General features: G+C 52.2%; 7 protein-coding genes across 7 annotated transcripts; 2 read left to right on the top strand and 5 right to left on the bottom strand.

Moving 5' to 3' along the window:
- Positions 1-536: 536 nt before the first annotated feature.
- On the top strand, positions 537-3,139 carry N7539_001964 (putative TBC domain protein; the record flags this gene model as incomplete). The annotated part of the gene is made up of 2 exons (XM_056931567.1): positions 537-2,675; positions 2,741-3,139. 2 exons carry the CDS (start codon positions 537-539, stop codon positions 3,137-3,139), a joined length of 2,538 nt encoding a protein of 845 aa, XP_056793598.1.
- Positions 3,140-3,792: 653 nt separating this feature from the next.
- Positions 3,793-4,653, bottom strand: N7539_001965 (3-hydroxyacyl-CoA dehydrogenase family protein; the record flags this gene model as incomplete). Its single annotated transcript, XM_056931568.1, has 1 exon — positions 3,793-4,653. The coding sequence occupies one exon, from the start codon at positions 4,651-4,653 to the stop codon at positions 3,793-3,795; it is 861 nt and encodes a 286-aa protein (XP_056793599.1).
- Positions 4,654-6,044: 1,391 nt separating this feature from the next.
- N7539_001966 (allantoate permease family MFS transporter) lies at positions 6,045-8,223 on the top strand (the record flags this gene model as incomplete). Its single annotated transcript, XM_056931569.1, has 9 exons — positions 6,045-6,342; positions 6,419-6,534; positions 6,613-6,679; positions 6,746-6,885; positions 6,945-7,221; positions 7,340-7,440; positions 7,506-7,695; positions 7,762-7,875; positions 8,003-8,223. The coding sequence occupies 9 exons, from the start codon at positions 6,045-6,047 to the stop codon at positions 8,221-8,223; spliced, it is 1,524 nt and encodes a 507-aa protein (XP_056793600.1).
- A 1,047-nt stretch (positions 8,224-9,270) lies between these two features.
- On the bottom strand, positions 9,271-10,185 carry N7539_001967 (uncharacterized protein; the record flags this gene model as incomplete). Its single annotated transcript, XM_056931570.1, has 1 exon — positions 9,271-10,185. One exon carries the CDS (start codon positions 10,183-10,185, stop codon positions 9,271-9,273), a length of 915 nt encoding a protein of 304 aa, XP_056793601.1.
- Positions 10,186-11,008: 823 nt separating this feature from the next.
- On the bottom strand, positions 11,009-12,211 carry N7539_001968 (uncharacterized protein; the record flags this gene model as incomplete). Its single annotated transcript, XM_056931571.1, has 2 exons — positions 11,009-11,389; positions 12,206-12,211. 2 exons carry the CDS (start codon positions 12,209-12,211, stop codon positions 11,009-11,011), a joined length of 387 nt encoding a protein of 128 aa, XP_056793602.1.
- A 2,096-nt stretch (positions 12,212-14,307) lies between these two features.
- On the bottom strand, positions 14,308-17,161 carry N7539_001969 (uncharacterized protein; the record flags this gene model as incomplete). The annotated part of the gene is made up of 4 exons (XM_056931572.1): positions 14,308-15,864; positions 15,922-16,326; positions 16,447-16,832; positions 16,987-17,161. 4 exons carry the CDS (start codon positions 17,159-17,161, stop codon positions 14,308-14,310), a joined length of 2,523 nt encoding a protein of 840 aa, XP_056793603.1.
- A 762-nt stretch (positions 17,162-17,923) lies between these two features.
- Positions 17,924-23,107, bottom strand: N7539_001970 (mitotic regulator LTE1; the record flags this gene model as incomplete). The annotated part of the gene is made up of 3 exons (XM_056931573.1): positions 17,924-18,171; positions 18,248-22,560; positions 22,680-23,107. The coding sequence occupies 3 exons, from the start codon at positions 23,105-23,107 to the stop codon at positions 17,924-17,926; spliced, it is 4,989 nt and encodes a 1,662-aa protein (XP_056793604.1).
- Between the last annotated feature and the right edge of the window lie 363 nt (positions 23,108-23,470).

Below are 23,470 nucleotides of genomic sequence, written 5' to 3' on the forward strand. Positions count from 1 at the left end.
GGACCGGCCATCCGTTTCCTAACAAAAACAAGAAGGATGCCGCGTGCAGTACAGCATGCAGCCATGCTTGAATGTTGTATTCGCCTGCCTTGAATTGAACATGGGAGGGGGCGCTTGTACATTATCGAAGCCCTCTTTTGCATCTTATCTGCCAACATGTCCACTTTCATGCAACCTGGGGGCACGTAGGTCACATTGCTCTCATGCAAAGAAAATTCCGTGACGCACTAGCTTCGTACCTGGTACCTCCGCAGTGCATGCGCCTGGCCCCCCTTTCCAATGTTTCCACTGTACCTCGCAACTAGTAGTACGTACTCGGTGCCTGGAATGGAATGAGCTTGCTGCCAAGACTCCACATCTCCGGGCCCTCGCCAGGAGCCAAACTAATTTTGTTCAAAGCAAATGACCCTGACAAGACAGCGATCGTTGCTGAACCCCTGTGTCCTGAGCTGTGCAGGCAGTTGTCGCTGTGGTGACCATCCCGTTCACGTTTCACGCTCTTTGCCACTCCAGGGTTCCTAAGTCATGCTGGGATAATGACAGTCGAGGCAGCCTCGTCCCTATCGCCAGGCTCGCATTTGGCCTCGGCAACTCCAGCTCTGCGAAACGGCGAGACTGCAGTAGGACAGCGACCGTACACCACTCGATCTGTCTCTCTACCAACGCCGTCAGAGACACCGATTGAACCAAATGGCCGATCCTTCAGCACCAGCGCCGCCCCTCCAGATATCACTGATCGTCCTGTGACAGCGCGTTCGCTGCGCAGGATTAACCCGAATGAAGGAGAACCGACAACATTGTCACAGACAGGTCGGGACGATGGGAAACTGCTTCCAGGAGACAACAGCGAATGCGAGGCCCCATCCCTTCGCAGTGTGCCTAGCATCGTCATCAACGAGAGTGGCCGTCCGAGTTCGCGACCCGGGTCAAGATGGTCAGAGCGCAGATGGGGTGGATTGAAAAAGAGATCGATGGAGCTGGAACGCAAAATCAGCACAGGTGAACTGCCGCCGGTGCCCCGCATCGAGCCTGACTTCAACGGAATCAGTTTGGATATCCCGAATGCCTCACTCGGTGAAATTGAACAAGGACTGAAATTCTCCACTCGAGGCAGCCTGATCAGGGACCGATCAAAGCGCCCGTATCCCGCCATTGCAAAGAGCCTACATGCCCAGGAAGCATTAAAGGAGAATGCGCCGCGTCATCCAAGTGGTGTGACTGCTTTGCCTGCGATTGACCTGGTCCGAGATTCGGAAGATGCCCATGCGACTGGAAATCTCGATGTGAAAGAGACAAGTGAAAACTCAAGCCAGGAAAGTACAGGACTTACTGCACCTATAGCTATTCCTCGAGTCAGACCGCAGAGCTCTCTTCGTCCACGGCAATCGAGTCTCCAGAGCCGTGCAATATCCGCCGACGAAGACATGCTTTCGCGCCGTGTCCGGCTCATGTATGAGAAAGGCGATGACAACGTCACCGATTCTGAAGTTGCAAGAGCAATGGCCTCTGACAATGGAATCTTGTGGGAGGAGCCGGCAACTGTCGACATTGAGACTGCTTCTACGCCTGCGCCTGAAATCCATCACAATGACCACAAGGGACGAGCCTCGGAAGAGGTTGAGCGTCTCAGGATGAAACGCGAGACGAGGGAACTAGCTGGCGGCATCGAATACTGGCAGGACGTGGGTGTAGGACAAGTAGACCGCTACGGTTTCATTCACACATCAAGTGATGAACCACATCCCCTTCAACGAGTGACGACGAGCCTGCTCCTGGCGTCTGAAGCCCCGCGAAGAAAACGCTCGATTCGGCCGCCAACTGCCAGGGCCAGCACCCGCTCTTTCAGCGCTCGACCACCTACGCAAGATTCTTACAAGGAACCTACAGCTGGCCGCCCAGCCTCGTCAGCCAGCACGCGTAGTATGCCAGTCCGGCGGTCCACATCTCGCCTTCGTTCCGCCACCAATCATCTTCCCCATAATTGGGATCGGAAAGCCAAGGATGAGGCGGGAGACATGCTCACTTTACCTGGAGATGCTTTCGATGCTGGCCCCGACACACCCTCGGCACGTGCAATGCGCCGCAAAGAATGGCAACGTGAAGACAAATGGACCAAGATGGCCATTCCGGTCAAAAAGAGCCGCGATGGTGGCGGGATGAAGTTCGAATTCGACACTCGCAGCTCCAAATTGATTGAACGAACATGGAAAGGCATTCCTGACCGGTGGCGTTCGACCGCATGGTACTCTTTCCTCGAAACTAGCGCCAAGCGTCACCCAGATAGCCCTACTGAAGACACATTGATTGAGGCCTTTCGTGATTACCAATATGTATCGTCCCCGGACGATGTACAGATTGACATCGACGTCCCTCGCACTATCACGAGTCACATCATGTTTCGTCGGCGCTATCGAGGTGGCCAACGGCTGCTGTTCCGGGTGCTTCACGCGATGTCGTTATATTTCCCAGACACTGGCTATGTGCAAGGCATGGCTGCTCTCGCAGCTACTTTATTGGCATATTATGATGAAGAGCACGCTTTCGTTATGCTCGCCCGGCTGTGGGAGCTACGAGGCCTAGGAGAATTATACAAGTCAGGTTTTGCAGGGCTCATGGAAGCTCTGGATGATTTTGAGCGGGAGTGGCTCGCTGGTGGTGAGGTAGCCATAAAATTGGTTAGTATTGCCTTCTCCACAAATTACACCTAATATGACGGGCACTGACATGTTGGGGGGAACAGAACGAGGTTGGCATTCCACCGACAACTTACGGAACCAAATGGTACCTCACCCTTTTCAACTATTCCATTCCTTTCGCTGCTCAACTTCGTGTTTGGGACGTGTTCATGCTTCTTGGAGATGCGGAAGACCTCACCGCTGCCCCTCATACTGTTGCTTCACATGGCAAAGAGAAAGAGACATCGTCGCCGGCTCGCGCAAGCACATTCGGGCAAGGTCTCGACGTACTCCATGCGACATCTGCTGCCCTAATCGATGGCATGCGGGAGATAATTCTCGAGTCCGACTTTGAAAACAGCATGAAGGTTCTTACCAGCTGGGTCCCAATCAAAGACATTGAGATATTCATGCGTGTTGCCAAAGCCGAATGGAAAGTGCACCGTCGCAAGAAGCTGACTTGATCCCCTCTGATCACTCCGACATAATCACGTTGGGCTTTAATTATTTCATAATCGCTTTCACGGCCGTCTGATACCCTAATGACTGAAATCTACTTTCGAAGCCCTATACCTGATGTCTAATATCCTGATACCCGCTTTGTCTTCTTTCCGGTCTTCACATGATCTATACCAGAGGATAACCCTCGTTCTACGAGGGCCCATTTACTTTCATTTTGCAACTTTCTCCTTGCCTTCACACCAAAGTCATGTCACCTAATTATTCAAATCCCCTTGGTGTTTTCTAATCAGCAATTCCAAGCAGTTGCCATTATGACTTCTCGACTTCATTCTCTAGCTTTTGATTCTGCACCTTCCCACAGGTAGATTTCTCGCACGAATGTGTCTAAGTTGTCCGTGTTGATGTCTCTAGTTGGGCAAAGCCTTGTCACGCAAACCAATTGGAGGCAATGATGGGAAATACGTCAACAAAAACCTCATTCACTCGAACTCAACAATCGTGTTTGCATTAACAATCAAGGAAGGTCACTGAGCGGTTACTGATGTCGGCATAATATCAAGTGCAGGAACGAGCAATGGGCTCTCAGTGTTTTTCATTGTATCGACAAGCAGGCAAAAAAACCGATCAAACCATTGAAAGAGATCTGCAACCGCGCCTAGCCTAGCAGTCCTTTCCCAGTTTTGGCACCCAGATTGCCCTTGTCTACATACGCCGTCTTGAGCCAATCCTTTGGGCGAGGATCGGTGTGAAGTTCCTGGGAATAGACAGTCTCGATATTGTAAACTGTATCCAGGCCGACCATATCCATCATCTGACAAGGTCCCTTGTTCGCCTGGAACCACGACTTGAACATCTCGTCAATTGTTCCGCCATCGGTGATCCCTTCCGACAAGACCAAGAGACACTCGCGCTTGATCCCGGCCCAGATGCGATTAAACACCAGTCCGGTCGACTCCTTTCGCGCATGCACAGGCTTGAAACCTGCGGCGGCGGCTTTTTCCATCAAAAAGGGGAAGATATCTGGGTCCGTTTCTCCACACGACATCACCTCAAAGTAGAGTTGCTCGGGCGGCATGTAGTAATGACCGTTACAGATACGATAGTTTCGCTTTGTGTTGACGAGCATCTGGCTCGAGCGCAGAGACGACGAGTTTGACGCGATGATGCAATCTGGAGGTGCCAGATGATCAAGCTGACCGATGAGATCGATCTTGAGTTCCAGAATCTCCGGCACCGCCTCAATGACCATCCAAGCGCTTTCAATGGCCTCTTCCATCGAAGTTGTGAAGCGACCGGTGCCTGGCTTGGTGCCCAGCTTGGCGGCTTGCTTTTCCACGTTGTTCTTGATGTACTGGAGGGCTGGCTCGTGGTTGCTAGCTTGCTTTTCGCAGAGGATCACATTGTATCCAGCAGCAAGCCACATCATGGCAATCCGCCGGCCCATGATGCCGGCACCTATGATCGCAATTGGGCGATTTCGGGTGTCGGGCCTGCTCCAGGGAGTCGCCGAGGGCATGTTGAGATGTGTGGGTATTTTTTTTTCTGTGTTTGGAATGGGTGTCTTTCTTTGCCCTTTTGTGTCAAGTAGAAAAAGAGTGCTTCTGAGAGCCTATTCGAGTTGGACGAGACTCCAAATGACCCAAAGCTGGGACAGTGATGATGAGATGACATTGAATGACATCTCCTGTCCGCCAACACCATATGTGCTCATGATGATTCCAGGCCGGGAAGAGCTTTGGTTCGCTCAGTGGCGAAGCCATCGCTGCACCAGCTCAATTTCTCGGAGGGTTTCATCTGACCGCTAACAACAGTGAGGAAAGTCGAATGAAGATGTGGTGATAATTGAACCGTGGCCCAGACTGAAAAGTAGGCATCCCTCTTAGACGCGGAGCAGAAGCCCTAGAAGCCTTCAATCAATATGATAGAGACTGAGCGAAGAACATGAGTTGCAGTAGCTTGGTTAAGCCCAAGTCACGCGGTTCTTGGCTCTTCGGAGCCGTACAGCATCACATGACACCTTGAGCATTTCGCGTGCAATTCAAGCTCCTCGACTTCAATGCTGTTGGAGATATTTTGCCAGCTGGTTTTGCACTGCACAGAAGTCACCTGTCTTGGTCCTCGTTGAGTGGTCATGCTTTCCGGATCAGAACCGATTGCGACCGGATCAGAACCGCTGCGCTGCACGATCAGCCTCGGATCCGAGAAGTCTATTCAACCCACTCGTACTCTCCATCCAGAATGACTGATTGTCGTCGTCGAGCTGCCCAGCGGAAAGGTCATGAGTCCCCAGGATTCGGATCCTCGACGCCTTCCATACGACTTATTGTAACTTTGGCCAGACAATGAGCAAATAACTTCCAGGAATGATAGGTCAATGGTCCATCTGACAAATGCCGAAGCCAAGATTAAACATGCTTTTAGCGTCTCAGTCTGGCGTCAGTGCGGTGAATGATAGGATCCCCGGCCAGAGTGCGCCACCGTTACCGCAGCTACATTCCACGCGATTCCCGTGGAGCTGGAAGACGAAGAAGTACTGGAAGTTCGACGCGAAACGACCGAAATGGACATCTCGGGGAGGAGTGACGACCTTGTCCACTACTCCAAGATCCAGCCATGTGGATGAGTTAATTCCAAAAGATCTTGTTCCAGCTCTTTGAATCTTGCTGTGCACAAGCTCCGGCTTCGTTTCCAATTCCCCACAGTCCAGGCCCGTCGCCCCGAATTCGCTGTGGGGTAAAGCTTCCCCCGCAGAAATCGAACGTTAATTTAGGAGTACTCGAGACCGCCCTATATAAAAACCCCCTCGGAGTCCCAAAGCTGTCGTTGCTGATCTTCTGAGGATTTCCAAGCAAGAGTCTTTGTTAAACGGCTCATCTGTCCGCTATCTTGCCGCGGGTCCGCGACATAATGCCTGGCTCCACCGATGTATCGCTGGAGGGGAAGACCGCTGAGTACCGACTCGAAGATAAGCGGGTCTCATCCTACGATGAAAAGCATACCGATCGGGAGATGGCTATCGTGAGCCCTTCCTCATTTGAAGGAATTGACGAAGCCGCCGTCCTGCGCAAAATGGATCTCCGGTTGATTCCTATGCTGAGTATCTTGTATCTGCTCGCGTTCTTGGATCGAGGCAACATTGGAAATGCCAAGGTGGAGGGTCTGTTGGAGGATTTGCACATGACGGGACCACAATTCAACTGGACATGTACGTGATCGCCGACTGAACGCTACGAAGAGACTCGCGTATCCGAAACTCATTCTGAACCCTTTCATTTTTATAGTGACGGTGTTCTTTTTCACCTATTGCGCCTTTGAGCTGCCCAGCAACTTGATGTTGAAGAAATTGCGACCTTCGCGATGGCTCCCGTTGATCATGATTGCCTGGGGTATTGTCATGGTGAGCGAGTCCAAGCATTTGCAGGATAGATAAATTGTCTGGCAGCATGACAAGATACTGACCTTTCTCAATCAACAGACACTGATGGGAATTGTTCAAAGTTATGGTGGTCTACTTGCAACTCGTCTTGCGCTTGGCATTACTGGTAGGCGATACCTCCCCTTCAGGTTGATCAACTCGAAAACTAATCTGACCTCCGCTTAAAATATAGAGGCTGGACTGTACCCTGGTGTTGCCTACTACATCACATTGTGGTATCCTCGTCAACGGGCACAGTACCGCCAAGCCCTTTTTTTCAGCGCTGCTAGCGTCGCTGGAGCCTTCTCCGGACTGCTCGCTTTTGCTATTGCCGTGAGTCAAAAACAGCGCTCTGGCAAGTCGCAGATCACGTCACTGACCTTGTATGGCAGAAAATGGATGGTATTGCCGGCTTAGGAGGCTGGCGTTGGATCTTCATCCTGGAGGGTCTACTGACAGTCGCCGTGGCCCTTGTTGCCCCTTTTGCTATTCATGATTCTCCCGAGACCGCCACTTTCTTAACAGAGCAGGAAAGAGCCTGGGTTATCCACAAACTGCGTACTCAGAACTCGGTCGATGGTCGTGAGGTCATTCGCGATGAGTCCACCTTCAAGATGCAATATGTCGTTGACGCGTTCAAGGACTGGCAGATCTGGCTGGGATTATTGAGTGAGTACCTCTGTTCAAAATCGCCGTACTTGAAACGAGCAAGGGGGGGGGGGGGGGGGGGGAGAAAGAAAAGAAACTTTGTATCAATCATATGCTGACAATGCAATTCGCGACATAGTGTACTGGGGTATCACATGCCCTCTGTACGGCATCTCCTTCTTCCTACCATCCATCATCAAGGACTTGGGCTACAAGTCATCTACGGCTCAGCTCTTGACCGTAAGTCTTTCCGGCTTCTCGGCCTAGAGGGCAAGCGAACAGACTCTCTGACCAATCTGCACTAGGTGCCCATCTACATCACCGCCGCTATTGTTGCCGTCGGCGCGGCCTGGTTCTCTGATAAACGCAAGCAGCGCTCTCCATCTATTCTGTTCTTCATGTCTATGATCGCCATTGGTTTCATCATCGTCATTTCATCCATCGGACGCGGTGTTCCGGGAGTGGTTTACGCTGGCGTGTTCATTGCTGTCGTTGGTAAGTCTGCAACGTCAAGCAAATCCCGCAAGCGAATCTTATCTAACCCTGACTCGTCCATCACAGGAATCTATCCCGCCTTCCCCGGTAACGTCACTTGGCTCAGTGTCAACATGGCAGGCGATTACAAGCGTGCCGCCGGCATGGCCATTCACATTGGTCTGGGCAATCTCGCTGGAGGTATGTTTCTTCACGATCCTTTCTCTACTTTCTCTCTTTCCGTCCTTTTATTCTTTGGCCGCTCGCGAACCCATATGTGGTGTACTTCCCTCGCACATTCAACTCTAACAACGCCTTCCACTCCCAGCCATGTCCTCCAACTTCTACCGCGCCAAAGACGCCCCGAACTACTTCATGGGCCATGCCCTGGAGCTCGGCTTCGTAGTAGTCGGCATGATAGCCGTCGTCATCATGCGTTTCACCTACAAACGCATCAACACCAAGCGTGACCAGCTCGATCCCGCGCAGTATCCCGATGACCCTGATTCCCTGGGCGACCGGTCGCCTTTGTTCAGGTACATGCTCTAGTCTGGGTACTAGCCTTTGCAGTTGGGGACTGCGTTCGTTGCTACTAGGTCTGAGATGCTTGTTGGTTGCAGATCAGCTGGTGATTGATTAATATAATATTGGCCTTGCTTTGTGTATGTAACTATGTATATCAGTAAGGTTTCTTGTTGAATATAGCACTCAACGTAATGTACAGACTCTATCCCTAGTAGATCCATGCTGACTGGTTGTCTTTGGTTGTTCAAGCTTGACTGCCCCCCAAATGACATACTCAAATTGTAAAATCCAGGAATTGACGTCCTGCATCGTTTCACCCGTCCCCGGCTCTGTAGACGCTGACAAGTCTCGCCGCAGCCTGCCTTAGGCAAGCTCTCAAGTCACTTGACGGATGTTCGAATCCCATTTGTAAGCCACAGAATGAATAAGGTATTCCATGCATACAGACGCAGTACACTACGATATAGAGACTCATGAAGTCAATGCCCTGATCAGAATTGTTTCGATTGCTTGATTGACTTCTGATTCAGGTCTGTCACAAATGAATGTCAAAGCAACTCAAAGTCTGCAGTCAGCATCAAGTGCATTATGAGCAAGGAACGCAATAACTGAAACTCTTAGCATGACACAATCAGTGGAAAAGTGAATAAAGCAACTTGGAGCAAGTTCAAGTCCAAAGGCAAAAAAAAAAAGCAAGCGTCAACGTAACAGAAGGAAGAGTAAAACCAACAGGAAGTGACAACATCATGAAAATACTCAATAGCAATGAGTGAGCCGCGACTGTATCACAAGTTTCAGCAAGAGCAAAGCGAGAGAGTTGAGACACAAGTCGATAAAAGATCTTTGACAATAATGAATGACCACCTCAAACTCCACACTGAGAGAAAACAATCACGAGACACCGCAAAAGAAAAGAAAAGAATATTCAAGCGAGTTTTTCCATCGCATATCCCCGCGGTATGCTGTTTCGGCCTGCCAGAGCCATATCATCTCCTCTGGGGAGGTCATCCCTCACACATCACCCTCAGAACGCAGGCAGAGCTCTGCCAGTTTTCTGTCATGGACGGACTCTCAGTCTGTATCGTCGACGATCATGACATCGTCGTCCTGATTGCTGTGACTGCTGTTGTGAAGCGCTTCACGATCTTGATCGCTTTCGTACTCGCTGCCGGTGTGTGGATCGTCGTAGTAAGACTCGTAGTCTTCGGGATCAGTCGATTCCTCATCGCTTGCATCATAGGTGGTATCGATCATCATGTCCTCGATGGAGTGCTCCACCTTCTGTGCAGAGGGTGTCCAAACGATGATTGGAAAGCGGAAGCGACGCACTTGTCCAGGTGGGTTTGAAGCCGACAGGCGTGATCGGTGTTGAGCACGAGGCCTTGGAGCGCCGCGAGGAAAACAAGTGACAGCTTTCAGTGTCTCCCGACGGGAGATTTCATTTGCTGCGGATTGAGAGAACTCCGGAGACGAGGTTGGATTGTTGGAGAATCCGGACACGTCATTTCGCGAGTGCACCTGGAATGAGCCCTGCCAATTCTTCTGGGTTATCTCTGCAGGTTTCTGAGGCTGCTGATCTGCGCTTTTGTTGAAAGGATCTGATGCTTCGGGGGGCGGAGTCAGGATCGCCGGTACAGGCGGCTGGGTAGGCTGCTGATTCAGGACTGGTGAAATGGCTCGAAGGCGTCTGCGGATTGAAACAGGCAGGTCCTGTGGCAAGTTGTCCGGGTTGAGACGCCCATTGAATAGGCCGTTCATGCTGTCCATAAGAGCGGGACAAAGATCAGGACTCATTCCTGCACAGAGTGCGTCAACGAGAATCCCATGTTCGATCTTCCGCCGCTCCAGCTTCATGGCTTCCTGGCGGCTCTTCTCCAGTTCTTGACCGCGACGAGATTCTTCCCATGCAATTGCCCACTGCCAGGCTCTCAAATAGTGCCGCAGAGCCTCGGCATCAGTCTTTGGGAGGGGTGGTCTCGTGACCATGGCGATTTGGTGAGGATAGGGCATGTTCGCTTGCTTTTTAAGAAAATGATTGTTGGTATGAATGTCTTGTGGAGCCTGAAATGAATGATTGCGGTGGTTTGAGATGGAGGGTTGAGAATGCTGAAGGTGAAGGAGCGAGAGTTGCTCGAGATGGGAGGCCGTTGTTTATATTCCGTGGTGAGGAGAGCTTCGGAAGGCGCGATTGTAGGCACACGGATTGACCCCAGACCTACCGTAACTGCTTGTCGTGTGCCTCTCTCATGAAGCATTGGTCCACATTGCATAATTTGAGGCTGGCTTCTTTCTGATCTGTCGACGGTGTTCCCGGTCCAACCTGAAAGAGCGTTGAAGAGGTCCTTGGAAGTTGTTGCTGTGGTTGGACCTGTCGTGAGAACAGATGTCAATATTGGTTCAGACATGGCCGAATCTCATTCCATACACCGGAGCCCTTTTATGTCTTCCACCTTACAACCCAGACTTTTAAAAAGCGCCGACTACCCAGGCACTCATGAATGAGAATCTAGTGCCGGGCCTTCGTGTACATGTACATGGAAGCTTGGATGCAGAGTCTCGGCATCTGCTCATCGTCATTTGAGTACTGGTATGTTGTTAAGGAGAGCATCACGCTTGAATATTACAGGGCATTAGTTGCAAGAATAAACGCTGTCAATGCTTCGCAAGCCAATGAATACCTATACTGAACTGAACCGCCGCTCGAGGCCTTTTCCAGACGAAAAGAAAAAGAAGAAGAAGTCTTGATTCTGTCGTTCATCATTGTTTGATTGTTCCTGTATCTCCCGCACAGCGTCAAGCTCTGCAGCCTTTAGTAAACCTCTCGAGATTTAATGTTACCATCGGCGAGACCATCGCCGACAACAAGGCTGTGATGATCATTAGGGGGTTGCAACCCCCCAGTTTCCACAAGAAGATCCCCCAGTGCCCACAAGTTGATTTCGAATCCCCGGGCCCTGTTCCCTTGCAAGTCCTCCCATCGTCCCCTACCAAAGGCCGAGCCCCTTGTCGTCGGGGCGCCTCCCACCCACCGCCGGCCTCGTCGTTGTTGTCGTTGTCGTTCCTCGTCGTCATGGTCGTGCCCTCCCACCCACCTCAGTTGAAGTCGAAGTCGCGTTCCCCCCTGTCTTCTCGGTTCAGTCGATGGCTGAAGCAAGAGGGTAAACTTTAGATGTTGATAACGACGATAACTCTGGAAATGAAATCTGAAGGATGGGGTAGTGAGAGAGGGGGCGGATATAGAGGAACGTAGGATCTAGAGGAAGACTGAAGAGAGAAGAGAGAAGAGAGAAGAGAGAAGAGAGAAGAGAGAAGAGAGAAGAGAGAAGAGAGAAGAGAGAAGAGAGAAGAGAGAAGAGAGAAGAGGGAAGAGGGAAGAGGGAAGAGAGAAGAGAGAAGAGGGAAGAGAGAAGAGAGAAGAGAGAAGAGAGAAGAGTGAAGAGTAAGAGTGAAGAGTAAGAGTAAAGTAGAAGAGTAAAGAGGAAGAGTAAAGAGGAAGAGTGAAGAGTAAGAGTAAAGTAGAAGAGTAAAGAGGAAGAGTAAAGAGGAAGAGTAAAGAGGAAGAGTAAAGAGGAAGAGTAAAGAGGAAGAGTAAAGAGGAAGAGTAAAGAGGAAGAGTAAAGAGGAAGAGTAAAGAGGAAGAGTAAAGAGGGAGAGTAAAGAGGGAGAGTAAGGAGCAAGAGTAAGGAGCAAGAGTAAGGAGCAAGAGTAAGGAGAAAGAGTAATGGTAAAGCTTAGAGTAAAAAGGAAGAGCGGAATTCAAAAATACCTTATGAGGATATACCCAGCATTTGGGACTACTTTGCCCGTAGTCTTCTATCTAATGCGTTAATCACCTGTCTGCCAAGTCTATAGTGAGAAAAGGACAGGATATCATGGACGGAGGTTCTGGTCACAAGGCGAGCCGGAGTTGATAGTAGCCATATGCAATCAAACTTGGACTTGTGACCTCCACATATCATGGGTAGTAAGCGTGTAACTCTTCAAATCATAAAAGCATAGAAAGGACATACATGTTGATGGATAGATGACAGGGCTCTCCATTGCTCTTCTACATTGGATCAGATTCTGAAACGTCAGGAGCGTACAAGGACGCTGGACCAGGTACGCCCTTAAAGAAGACTACGTATCGTAAGCTATCTATGGCAGCAAAGTACAAGTCAGGTGAGAGGGTGTGAGAACGAGGGAAGTGAAAGGGCAGTGAGCTCGAGCGATAGACTCGTCATTGCTCATGGGTGATAAGGGACAGTGCATGGAGCAGGATCCAGGATAAAAGAGAAAGATGTAATGGGAGATGCAAGGGAATAAGATGCAGAGAAAGGACAGAGTCAAAGCTGAAAAGGTAAAGAGCAGAGTGGGATGTTAGCAAACCCTCAGAGCCAACAACGGTCTTGTATCTGATAGACTTCGTTGTAAGCTGTTTTCATCATCGGGTTGCAACCCCCCAGTGCCCGCAAGAAGATCCCCCAGTAGCCCACTGAAGCCCCCAGTGCCCACAAGTTTTTGTCGAATCCCCGGGCCCTGTTCCCTTGCAAGTCCTCCCATCGTCCCCTACCAAAGTCCGAGCCCCTTGTCGTCGGGGCGCCTCCCACCCACCGCCGGCCTCGTCGTCGTCGTTGTGCCCTCCCACCCACCTCAGTCGAAGTTGCAGTCGAAGTCGCAGTCGAAGTCGCAGTCGAAGTCGCAGTCGAAGTCGCAGTCGAAGTCGCAATCGAAGTCGAAGTGAAGTCGCGTCCCCCCTCTCTCTTCTCTGTCATTCCACCTCCCACCTTCCCTTCAAACAGCCCTCTCTCCTCCTCCAGTTCCAAAAAAAAAGGTTTGAAACCAACCAATGGATGCTTCAAAAAAAAACGCAGAGCCAAAGGTAAAGAAAACGACCGCTCACTGCCAGCTACCAAGTCCGGTGTAGAACAAGGCTTCCATTGGCAAATGAATAAGAAAAGAAACTCCGCTGGATACTTTCAATAAAAAAGAAAACCAAGCATAGCCAGAACGGAGAGAATACCCAAAAAAAAAAAAGAGACTGTTCACTACCTGCTACCAAGTCGGGTGTACGACAAGGCTTCCAAAGGCAAATGACAGTCGACCTGGTGGATGCCTCTTCTCTTCAAAGAAGAAAAGCAAGCAGAGCCACAACCAGACTCATCACTCTCCTCTCTGCCTCAGCTCTGATCCACTGAGGGGGAGCAGGACTTATAAGAGTTAAGTGCGAGTTGGATTGGGGGTTGCTTGAAAAAAAAAAAAAAGAAAACCAAGCAGAGCCCACACCCAGGTGATCCAAACCCACTACCTGCTGCTCAACCTTCGATGTGGTGAGGTGAGAACTCCAAAGGTAAATGGGAATGGGTTGGGGGAAAAAAGAAAGGAAAGAAGAAAAAGTGGGAGGATGGGAGATTTTATACCCTCGCTCTCCACGCCGGTAGAAAAGCAAACATTCGCGTGTCACGCTCGTGGGCAAACATCAACATCAACAATATCAACGACACCACCATGGCAGAATTAATCTGTTGATTTCTAGGCAAACGACTCTGGCTTGGTGTGGTCTCAGCCCACGGCAAGTTCCATGCTGGTATTGCCTGAAGGCCCAGTCTGCTCGTGTTGATTCGATTTCCTAATCGGGCCCAACTGGGACACACTCACGACAGAGACAGGATCTCAGCTCATATCCATAGCTCTCACGCAGAGTAATCACAAACATAGCAACCTCAACATAGCTGGGCAACTTCGACAGTGCATCATCACCTGGCCTTGGGACACGGTACGTTATTGACCAACCTCTCGAGATCTTCTATCATCACAATATTGATCTTGTCTCAGATGAACTCGGATTCTCAAGTCCGCGGAACGATCGATGAGATCTCATTTACCAAATCCTCTTCGGTCATGATCCAGATTTTCGCCTCTCTAATAACTTGCATACAAATCACGGACCCATTACTAGTCACGAGCATGCCCGGCACCGATCATGACTATTAAGAGAGTCGGCTCTACAACTGGCATAATATGACATTTGATGATGGAAGACGGAACCAAGCCCTAAGCACAGCTGGATTCGTACGTTGACCGGAGGAGGTGGAAACTCAGCCACTCCGGGCCCGCTATATGCAATGACTAAGCTTCCGCGCCACGATCCAACCGACTCAGCACTTCCGGAGGCACCGTCGGAATATACTTGCGCGCACGCTCGCGATTCGTCCCGCCCAAGCCGGCTCCATAGCTGATGAGCATGTCTGTACTGGTCGGCAGGGAAAAGGGTAAGAAGAAGGTGGTATCAAGGAAGACGTTGTCCCTGCCAGGCCGTTCGTCATTTCGCGACGGACCCGATATACTCCCCGGTCTGGAGGTTCCGGCGACGGAGCCGGGAGAGGTATGCCCCTGCCCCTGCCCGTGCTCGGGACTGGTGGGATTCGCTGGGGGGTCTCCCTGGGGGTTGTCTTGGGTCGGCGTCTTTGGTCGGTTGTCGATGGTGGTAGGGGCGATGGGGCCGGCGTCTGCGCGGGCTTTTTCCTCTTGGATCCGGAATTGTTCGCGGTACATCAGTTCCGGATCGCGTTGGACATCGAGCAGGAAGCGCATCGCTTGCTTGGTGAGTCCCTTTTCACCGACTTCGGCCCGATAGGATTTGACGGCATGCACCAGCTGGGTTGGGGTGAGTTGCTGGAGCTGCAATAGCGTGGTCACGAGAGATTCGTGGTCCTCGCCGAGAGAAGAGAAACACTGCAGCCACTGGAGGAGTTGAATGACCGGGGCCAGATGCCGGCGAGCAGCGTCCACGGTGGTCTCACCGGTGGTCGTTAACGATCCGTTTTCGTAGTGTTCAGGTTGGCGGTTGTTGGTTCGAGCCCAATCCTCCAGAACAGACACGTTCATCCGTATCTGCATCGCCTTGGTGCGTGCAAGATATCGTCGTGTGCTCATGATGCGGTTGAAGATCTCCGCACCGAGCCAGTAGAGAAGTTGGGAGATAATTTGTGTCGTGATGACCGAATGTACATCGTAGAGGTCTAGCACAAACAGCGTAGATGAGAGAAGCGAGGTGATGTTGCGGGGAGAGATCTGCGCTCGTCGGCGAGGTGAGGGTGGGCGGAACCGTTTCTCGGCAGGCTCTGGAGCTTCCGACTTCTTCTTGCGGAACAGCTTCCATTCGTTTTGAAAAGCGATATCTTCCATGCCCGGAATGGTCTCGTGGTCAAGCATCGCTGCATCGAGGACCTTGTTCATGCGACGCTCGGCATCGCGAATAATCAGAACAAAGATCTCATTGATCAGCTCTGCCAAGTGCAGCTGAAATTGTATCGTCGCCTGCACGAGACCAGCATCCTTCTTCAAATAGTGGAGTAGCAACGTCGCGTTTGACATCCAGAATGCCTGCATCGTCATGTCCCACTGATATCGTTCCACGACATCATTGATCTTATCAGTCGCTGAATGTAGCAGTATTGTAAGGAGCTCCGGGCTGGCGTGATAATGTGCATAGCGGGCCATGAGGAAAAGCAAGTTGGCCGGAACAGGTTTCTGAGACGGAGATCTTTGCGGAGTCATATTGGAAATGATCATGTCGAGAATGCGCTCGAGCTCATGGTCTTGAAAGACAAACATCTGATCGTTCAGGCACCGATCCCAGACAAACTCCTGCTGCTCATCGTCTAGATCTTCATCATCGGAGGGCTGGACTTTCCCATCAGCATTTACTACTGACGAATGCGACCTTGAACTTGCACTCACCTCGAGCTTTTCGTCCAAGCCCAGACTGGACAAATCCACTTCTAAATTGATGGCGCTTTCTTCCATCATCATTCGGCGTTTCATCTCATTCTCAGCGAGCTCTTCCTCAAAACGCCCATGGGCCAGCCCGGCGTCATAAAAGTCATCCACCACCCCCGCAGCGCCGAAATGATAGCCATTCTCGTGCAAGTACTCTGAGATCTCACTGCCTGGTTGCGCAAAGTCAAAAGCGGTACCTCCAGAAGATGATTTGATATCCGGTGAAGCCCCATGGTCGAGTAGAATCTTTGCGATGGTTTTGTGGCGGTTGGTCATGGCCCACATCAATGCGCTCCATTGATTGCGGTCCTGCTGATCGACAAAGGCTCCGGCGTCGAGGAGAGCTGAAACGACTTCTTGATGGCCCTATCCAGTCTCGTGTATTAGCGCAAGCAATCTTTCCCGCAGTCCGATCCGCATGCGATTCAAACCACCGTGCCCGTCAAGTCTTCACAAATGCCATGACCCAATCCCGGACATACTTACAAAACAGCTAGCATAGATAAGCGGCGCCGTCCCTTCTTCATCAGGCTTATTCACATCAATATAGTTCTTCGCCGGCCCACTGATCAATTTGCGCACGCGCTCCACATCACCATTGCTAGCAGCCATGTTGAGACTCTTCTGCAACATATCCCTCTTCTCCGCCACGGTCAGATTCTCATCTGCAGCAATCCTCTCCTCATTCGCGCCCAGCGAGTCAACCTCCCGGTGAGTGGCTTGCGCCGCAAGCATCTCAATCAGCCGGGCATCACTATCCTCCATGTCTCGTGCGCGCATATCGGTCTCGGAATCATGCATATGGTCGTCGAGAGCGAGACTAAAGCTAAGAGGTCTCGCAGCCACCGGAGTCGTCAAGAATTGCGATTGCCCTGTCGATCGGAATCCATTGTCTTAGCTCCAATTCTTCTTGTGAAACACTTTTTCCCCGCTTCCTGCTCTTTACCTGCAGCCGTACACAAGAACCACCCCCGAGGATCGAATTGGGGCAAAGCGCAATTGAGCAAGATTTTGGAAAGCACTCACCCTGCCATGCATCGTACATCTCAGTCTCCTGGTATACTGGGACCGTCCGGCGATCATCCAGTGATTTGGGCAGGTCATCGGGGAGTTCCTGCTGGGGTTCCGGGGACGCGGGGCTTGGGGCATGATCATGGTCATCTTCCTCTGACACCCCGCGCCGTGGCTCAGTCGTGTCCATCGTGGCGGGCAGGCAGTCGCTGAGTCAAAAGATAGCCCATGAACGAGTGGAAGAAATGCGCAGTGTACCGGGGGCGCAAATGTTCGAAACGTGTAGGGAGGTGAGAGGTACCTCTACAGCTGGTGACGGAGGTCGGTGATCGGGGGCGGAACTAGAAAAGGTGGTCGGGGCCTTATCCGGCGAGGCAGATCAACCGAACTCAAATGAACTCCGCGGCCTGATGACGCACCTTGGGGGTATTTTTGTGTTAGGCTGACTGGATACTTAACGAGCGTCGGATACGAAATGGCATGAGGAAAGTAAGGTAAGACTTCGCTTGCACAACATTAGGAACTCTGAAATCGATGTGTATACTATAGGTAATTAGATCGAAGCTGGTAGGGGAAAATAAACTACCTGGCGGATGTTGGTGACCAAGACACATGGCAGCTCAAATGCAAAAACAGTCGGGGGTATTCAGATACGCCGTGAAGTCATTCACGAAAATGATAGGGAAATAAAACAAAAACCGGTGCCTTCCTGCCGACCAAAAGGTGTCCCAAAGTTCCAGCCCCCATGATCTTATGCAGACGCTCGCTTCTAACGCAAATGGAAGGATAAATGAGGTGAATCGCGCCTACAGATACAAAACATATGATGAACAGCTGATCGAAAGGAATGCTGCAAGTGAAAGTGTTTGGCCAATTCGGTGAAGCGCAGCCAATGATAAATCGGGGTCAAGCGTGATTGATGTGAGGAACGATCGAGTTGTGGCCGGACGGCTTATTCAAGTGCCCTGCTTCGGCGGGAGATTTCTTCATCGGAGAGAGATGCGATCCATAGGCATCGTTCAATAATGCCATGGGTGGGTTCGAAGCGGTACTTGGTGCTCGCGTCGATGAGGCGAAGTAGGCTCTTGACAATGCGAGCTGCAGTGCGATAACGCTCAAAGTTCACCAAGAGAGTTCCGGTGTGACTGCGAACTTGCGCAGGCTTCTGCGCATTATAGGTCAAGTCGTGAATGTAGAGTCCTGTGATTTCGGTCGTTAGAAGGCGGAAGGAGGAAAAGAAAACCATTCGTAAAGACTCAGCGTAGACTTCACTTACCAATAAAGGGGATGCATCCCTCCTGCAAGTTGGCAGTCTCCATCTCGACACGAAGATCATGGAAATTGCGCACAGGCTGAATCAGACTTTCCATGTCCCTGAACAGCCGCTTATCTTCATGTGGCACCAGGTTCCACGTTCTCTCCAGTCGCGAAGAGTCAGATGAAGTGAGAGCGATTGCAATCTGCAGCATGGTGACGTAGTTGCACATACGCCGGGCATGTGCAGCGGTATGGATGAACTTGACAATGGTGCGGGCTCGCTCATGAATATCAAGTGTCAGAACGATCTCTGAGATAACCCATTTCACCATGAGGTTGAAGCGGCCGGCGACTATATCAATGCCTTTACGCTGTTCGGTCGAGAGGAATTCTACCCAGCTGGTGATTGATGGAGAGGCACTGCTCCATTTCATTTCGACCAAGTCACGCCAATCCACTTCACTCAGAGCGGCCATCTCAACGAGGGTCAATTGCTGAGCAAGCATTTGAGACTCACAGGCAAGGACGAAAGGAATATGATCCACTCCCCCTTGGTTCAGATCAAGATGGGGCGGGCGAGTTTTCTCCATGTTCGAGAGAACGTTGACTGACATTTGTGGGAGACTCCTTGCACTGGGATGAGTCTCGCCCTGCTCATCGTGCCGGGGAGATGTGTCTGGCGTCAAAGGCTGCGGTTGAAACTGGATTTTCTCCAAAGGGGAAATCGACGAGCCGAAGGAGTTGGGATGTTGAACAGTCATTGGAGGTGACGGCGGATGAGCGAGGGGATGGGGAGGTATTTCGACAGCTGATAGAGAGATGCTACGGAGATCGGTTGACATTCGGCTACCCGTCGACTCATTGGTGTCAACGAGGTCGAGGGATTGGTCCGAAGATAGGACAGATTGGCGCTTATCAATGACCAAGCTCGGAGGTGACCCCGGTTGTGTTGATCCGTGGGCAATGCGCTGAATGCTATCCGTCTTTTGAACGATCTGGATGGAAGGGTGAGACGAGACGAGCTCGGAGGTATCCCGGCTTGATACCAGACTGAGAGGAGATCCATAAGAGGTCTCTGGGTGATGATGTTGGCGACCAACGGGCCGCCTCATGGAATCGTCTGTGAGTCCTCGCTCAAGAAGAGGAATGGAGTTGTAAGATTCCTCCGAGTCTGCCACAGATTCCGAATAAGGTCGAGGGGGTGCAAGTCTACCTCCGACAGTGGAATATGCGGATCGTTCAGTCTGCCGACGCCTTGAGGTGACATCCCACCCTACCCTGACAGTGGTCTCCTTTCCAGCTGGAATACGCTCGTGGTCTTTCCCAGATGAGGGTCCCCTCCATTTGCCCTCGAGTTTGAGTAAGGTTGATTCGATGCCTCCGTCATCGTCATCGGGAATTCGAGCAAATTGGGCGATGGCTGCTTCAAAAGACCGTTGCATGTCGACGTTCGGGCCCACCGATATCAGAGAAAATCGGGACTTGGGGGGTTTCGGGGCCGTTCTCAAGGGTTCCGGGGCGTAGTTGATTGATGCTCCTGACTCTGCAAAAGAGTCCCCATACGAGCTTTCGGAGGCCATGGAACTGCGACCCACTCCAGACTCGGGTTCCTTGATAAACTGCATCTGACGCAAATTGCCCCCGGGCCGGCGACGAAGCGATGGACCCAGGGACATACCTGAGTGCTCCTGGGCAAACATGGAGCCGCCGTGAGACTTACTTGTCATGCTGGCCAGGGACAGTCGATGCTTGGAGATTCCGCTCTGGAAAGAGGCGTATTTCCGAAGACGCAGTGACAGAGACATTCGCTTGGTAGGAGTAGCTTGTCTTTCCACAGAGGACGACCGTCTCACAGATACCGGGCTGAGAGGGTTTGGCGAGGCAGGGCGGTGGCTGTTCGGTTCCACGCCATTGTCGTTGTAATAGACCGGCACGGTACATTTATCATCCTGTGGTATCGAGTCTCCAGATAACCTTGTGGGGGTACTTGGGAGGACGATCACGCCGTTCTCGACGTGATTTTCACTCTGAGATTCGCTATCTCCCAATGCTCCTGACATGGAAGGAAATTCAAACCCTGTGTCATCAACAATCACGATAGATCCGCTTCCAGTTGTAATCTCACTCTCGACTTTGGATTTTTCTGCTTCCGAGACCTCGAGGTGGTTTGCAGGCGCCTCCTCAGGGGACTGAACCTCGGCCACTCCATCCAGAGCACCCGACGTGGCCGGGCGTGGGGTCGCCTCCTCGTGATCGTCATGGAGTCTGAGGGCTCGACGATACTGCACTAGGGACTCCTCGCACAGGGTATCAACCCGAGCTGGTCGCTTCGGGCTAGCAGCCATCTTCTTCTCGCGATAGAAATCTGATCCGAGAGCGATGTGGTTCGGGATGGCGGAAATTCTTCCACGAGAAGGGAGCGAGATCGCATCAGCTGCATTTGTGACGCGGCCTGAGACACTCTGGCCACCGTTCCTCGTATGCAGAACTCGCTTGATTGATCCGATTATGGTTCGCACTCCAGAGTTGGACGAGCCCGTGCGAGCACCAGCATCTGGAATGCTTCGACGATCCTGATTCGAAGCATGAGATGGCGGCGCCAGGGGAGGCGAGTCAGGCGCCATCATGGTCATGTATGACTCAATCGGGGGGTAGAGGCCTCCGCGAATGAAGCTGACAGGGTCCAAGAGTTCTCTAGGCGCGTGATTGACAGACCCAGGTTCTGTGCCAAACACCGGGACACGATCGTCACGCACCGAATCAGAGAAGCTTCCGCTCCTTTTATGCGCATGGCCGTGGAACGGATGTCGTGGGACTTTTGGCGACGAGGGGGCATTTTCAGAGGGAGCGGTGGTATGCAGAGGTACCGGACGGGGAGCTTTGCTCTTTGAATAAGGGATCGACATGCGCCGGGGAGACTTGGGGGGCAATGAGCAAGACAGCGCGACGATGCTCGTTTCGCTTCTGGAGGAAAAAGGCACGCTCTGTGCGGTAGCTGCCGAGTGAGTTCTTTCGTGATGGGCAGAGCTAGGCAAACTATCGCGGAATTTTGTCTCGGAAGAAGGGTCAGAGTCAAGAGGCGGGACCGTCGCGTATAGCGAGCCCGCAGACTTGAGGTCAATCTCCACGCTGCCTGGGGCAATAGGAGTATCGGGGTCATTGTAGGCTCGACTGAGATCAGTGCCGGACCAGTAGACCGCGCATTTGCCATTCCAGCATCGTTTCAAATCGATGAGAATCTTCAAATCACTGGTGCCTCCGCTTTTTCTGGATCTGACGGTTGTGTAGAGCGCATTGATGGTGGCACAGAAGTGGCTGCGAAGATTGTAGTTGACGACAAAGTCATCGACAAAGTAGTTGAGGATCCAGTGACGAAGAGCGGCAAACGTTCGAATGCGAATGATACGCCCGTCCTCTTGCAGGCGGTTGATGGCCCATTCCAAACGGGCGAGTAAAAGCGCCAGCAAATGACATGGAGAAAGGTATGAACGGAAGGTGAGGAAGAAATCCGACACCAACTCGTAGTCCATGAACGACTCGGAAGATATTTGGGCAACGATGCGCGCCGGAGTTGCCGCGCTTATATCTTTCGTGCCGGGGACATAGCGCACCACCGCATCCGAGTCCATGTCCGTCACCAGGGTCTCATAGATCGCGGCATCGACGGGTCCCTGGAATTCGTGGACTATTGAGTTCCGGGGTGCGGGCGACGCTCGGCTGAGATCGATGGCCCCGGTCCCCGAGAAGAGGGAGACCGCGAAGGAGGGACGATGTTGTGAAAAGGATTCCCTCATATAACCGCTCCGGGCATGGGGAGGGATGACATCCGTCATGCCCCCCAAATGCGTGGAATTGCGGAAATTGTCGGACATGGAGGTGCGCGTGTAGAGGGAACTTTGCAGGATGGCACTGCCTTCGGCGTTGAAGCGTGGAGACCCCAGTCTATAATGAGGGATGGGCACTTCCAGCGCTGCGCTCCCCAGGTTTTCGCCGGCAGACCGAGGACGGTCTTCAGGCCGATCGATCACAATGCGAAATTCCCCCCGGTTTCCCGCGCCGGATAGCGACTGCTGTTCGGAGATGGTGGAGAAGGAGTTTGCGCGATGACGGTGAAAGCTGGCTGATTCCGGCCTGGGCTCCTGCGAGTAGACCGAGTCGCTTTCGTTACCGTGGCCGCGTGGACGAAGTTCAGACAGCTGCGAACTCGACCAGCGTGACGGGTCGTCTCGCTCTCGCGCGTGTGGTTGCGGCTGGGGACGCAGACTGGTCACTTGATCCAGAGACGACAAGGGCGATGCCGAGGGATCCTTCCGCGGTGGATTTGCAATCGGTCTGGCGGCGTGCAGATGGAGAGATTAGCAATTGACTTTCGGGCCATGGAGGACGAGGGCATGATCGATTGACGAGCCCACGCAATGCGATCCCAGGCCATGCAGAGGTTCAGTTCGTACCTGAGAAAGATTTTCCCATTCTGACCGACGCTTCCAACTGTGAAATGGCCCACCTTGCGCCCAGCAGCACGTCCCTCCCGTGGAGTCCGGTGAGCCTGCGTCTTGGACCGTTGTATTGCGGCATTGCGGAGGATTTCGTGACTATCTTTAGCACGGATTCCCGAGGCAATTGCGGTCTTCTCTCGTGTCGCCTTGAGCTCGAGGTTTCTTTTTAACGCATGCCCGGTCTGGGCTACAGTGTTGGCACGACGAAGGGGGGTGGTGGCCTTGTTGGCGAGGCTGCGCGAACGAACATGGTCTCCGCTGGGGAGCTCTTCGATGCGGATTTGCGATTCCGCGGATTTCGTTCGGGCATGGGCATGGGCATGGGCATGGGCATGGGCATGGGTGGGCGAAGCGATCATGGAGGGGAACGAGTCCATGACCATGTCTCTGGTGAACGACTCACCGCAACTCTCGGGGTGCAGTGAGTCGGGGCGTCGCGTCAGGCGCGAAGAGAACTCCCAAGGTTTACCCACGCGATCGGGGGGGGGGGGGGGTGCGGCGACGTTAGGGCGGAGAAGGCTGGGGGGGGGGGGGGGGACCAAGGAGGAGGATTGTTTCGAAGATCAGTATGGCTAGGAACGCATCAGCCCAGGTCGGGATCGGAGATGACGCCTGCACGACATGACCATCTGGGTCGATGTTTTGGAGCAGATGTTGTGATTATGGATTATGGATTATGGGTTACTGTGGACTGTGGACTGTGGACTGTGGACTGTGGACTGTGGACTGTGGACTGTGGCGGCTCT

This window comes from Penicillium diatomitis, assembly GCF_028827545.1.
Source record: "Penicillium diatomitis strain IBT 30728 chromosome Unknown utg000002l_segment0_segment0, whole genome shotgun sequence".
In the NCBI taxonomy this organism is placed as follows: domain Eukaryota; kingdom Fungi; phylum Ascomycota; class Eurotiomycetes; order Eurotiales; family Aspergillaceae; genus Penicillium; species Penicillium diatomitis.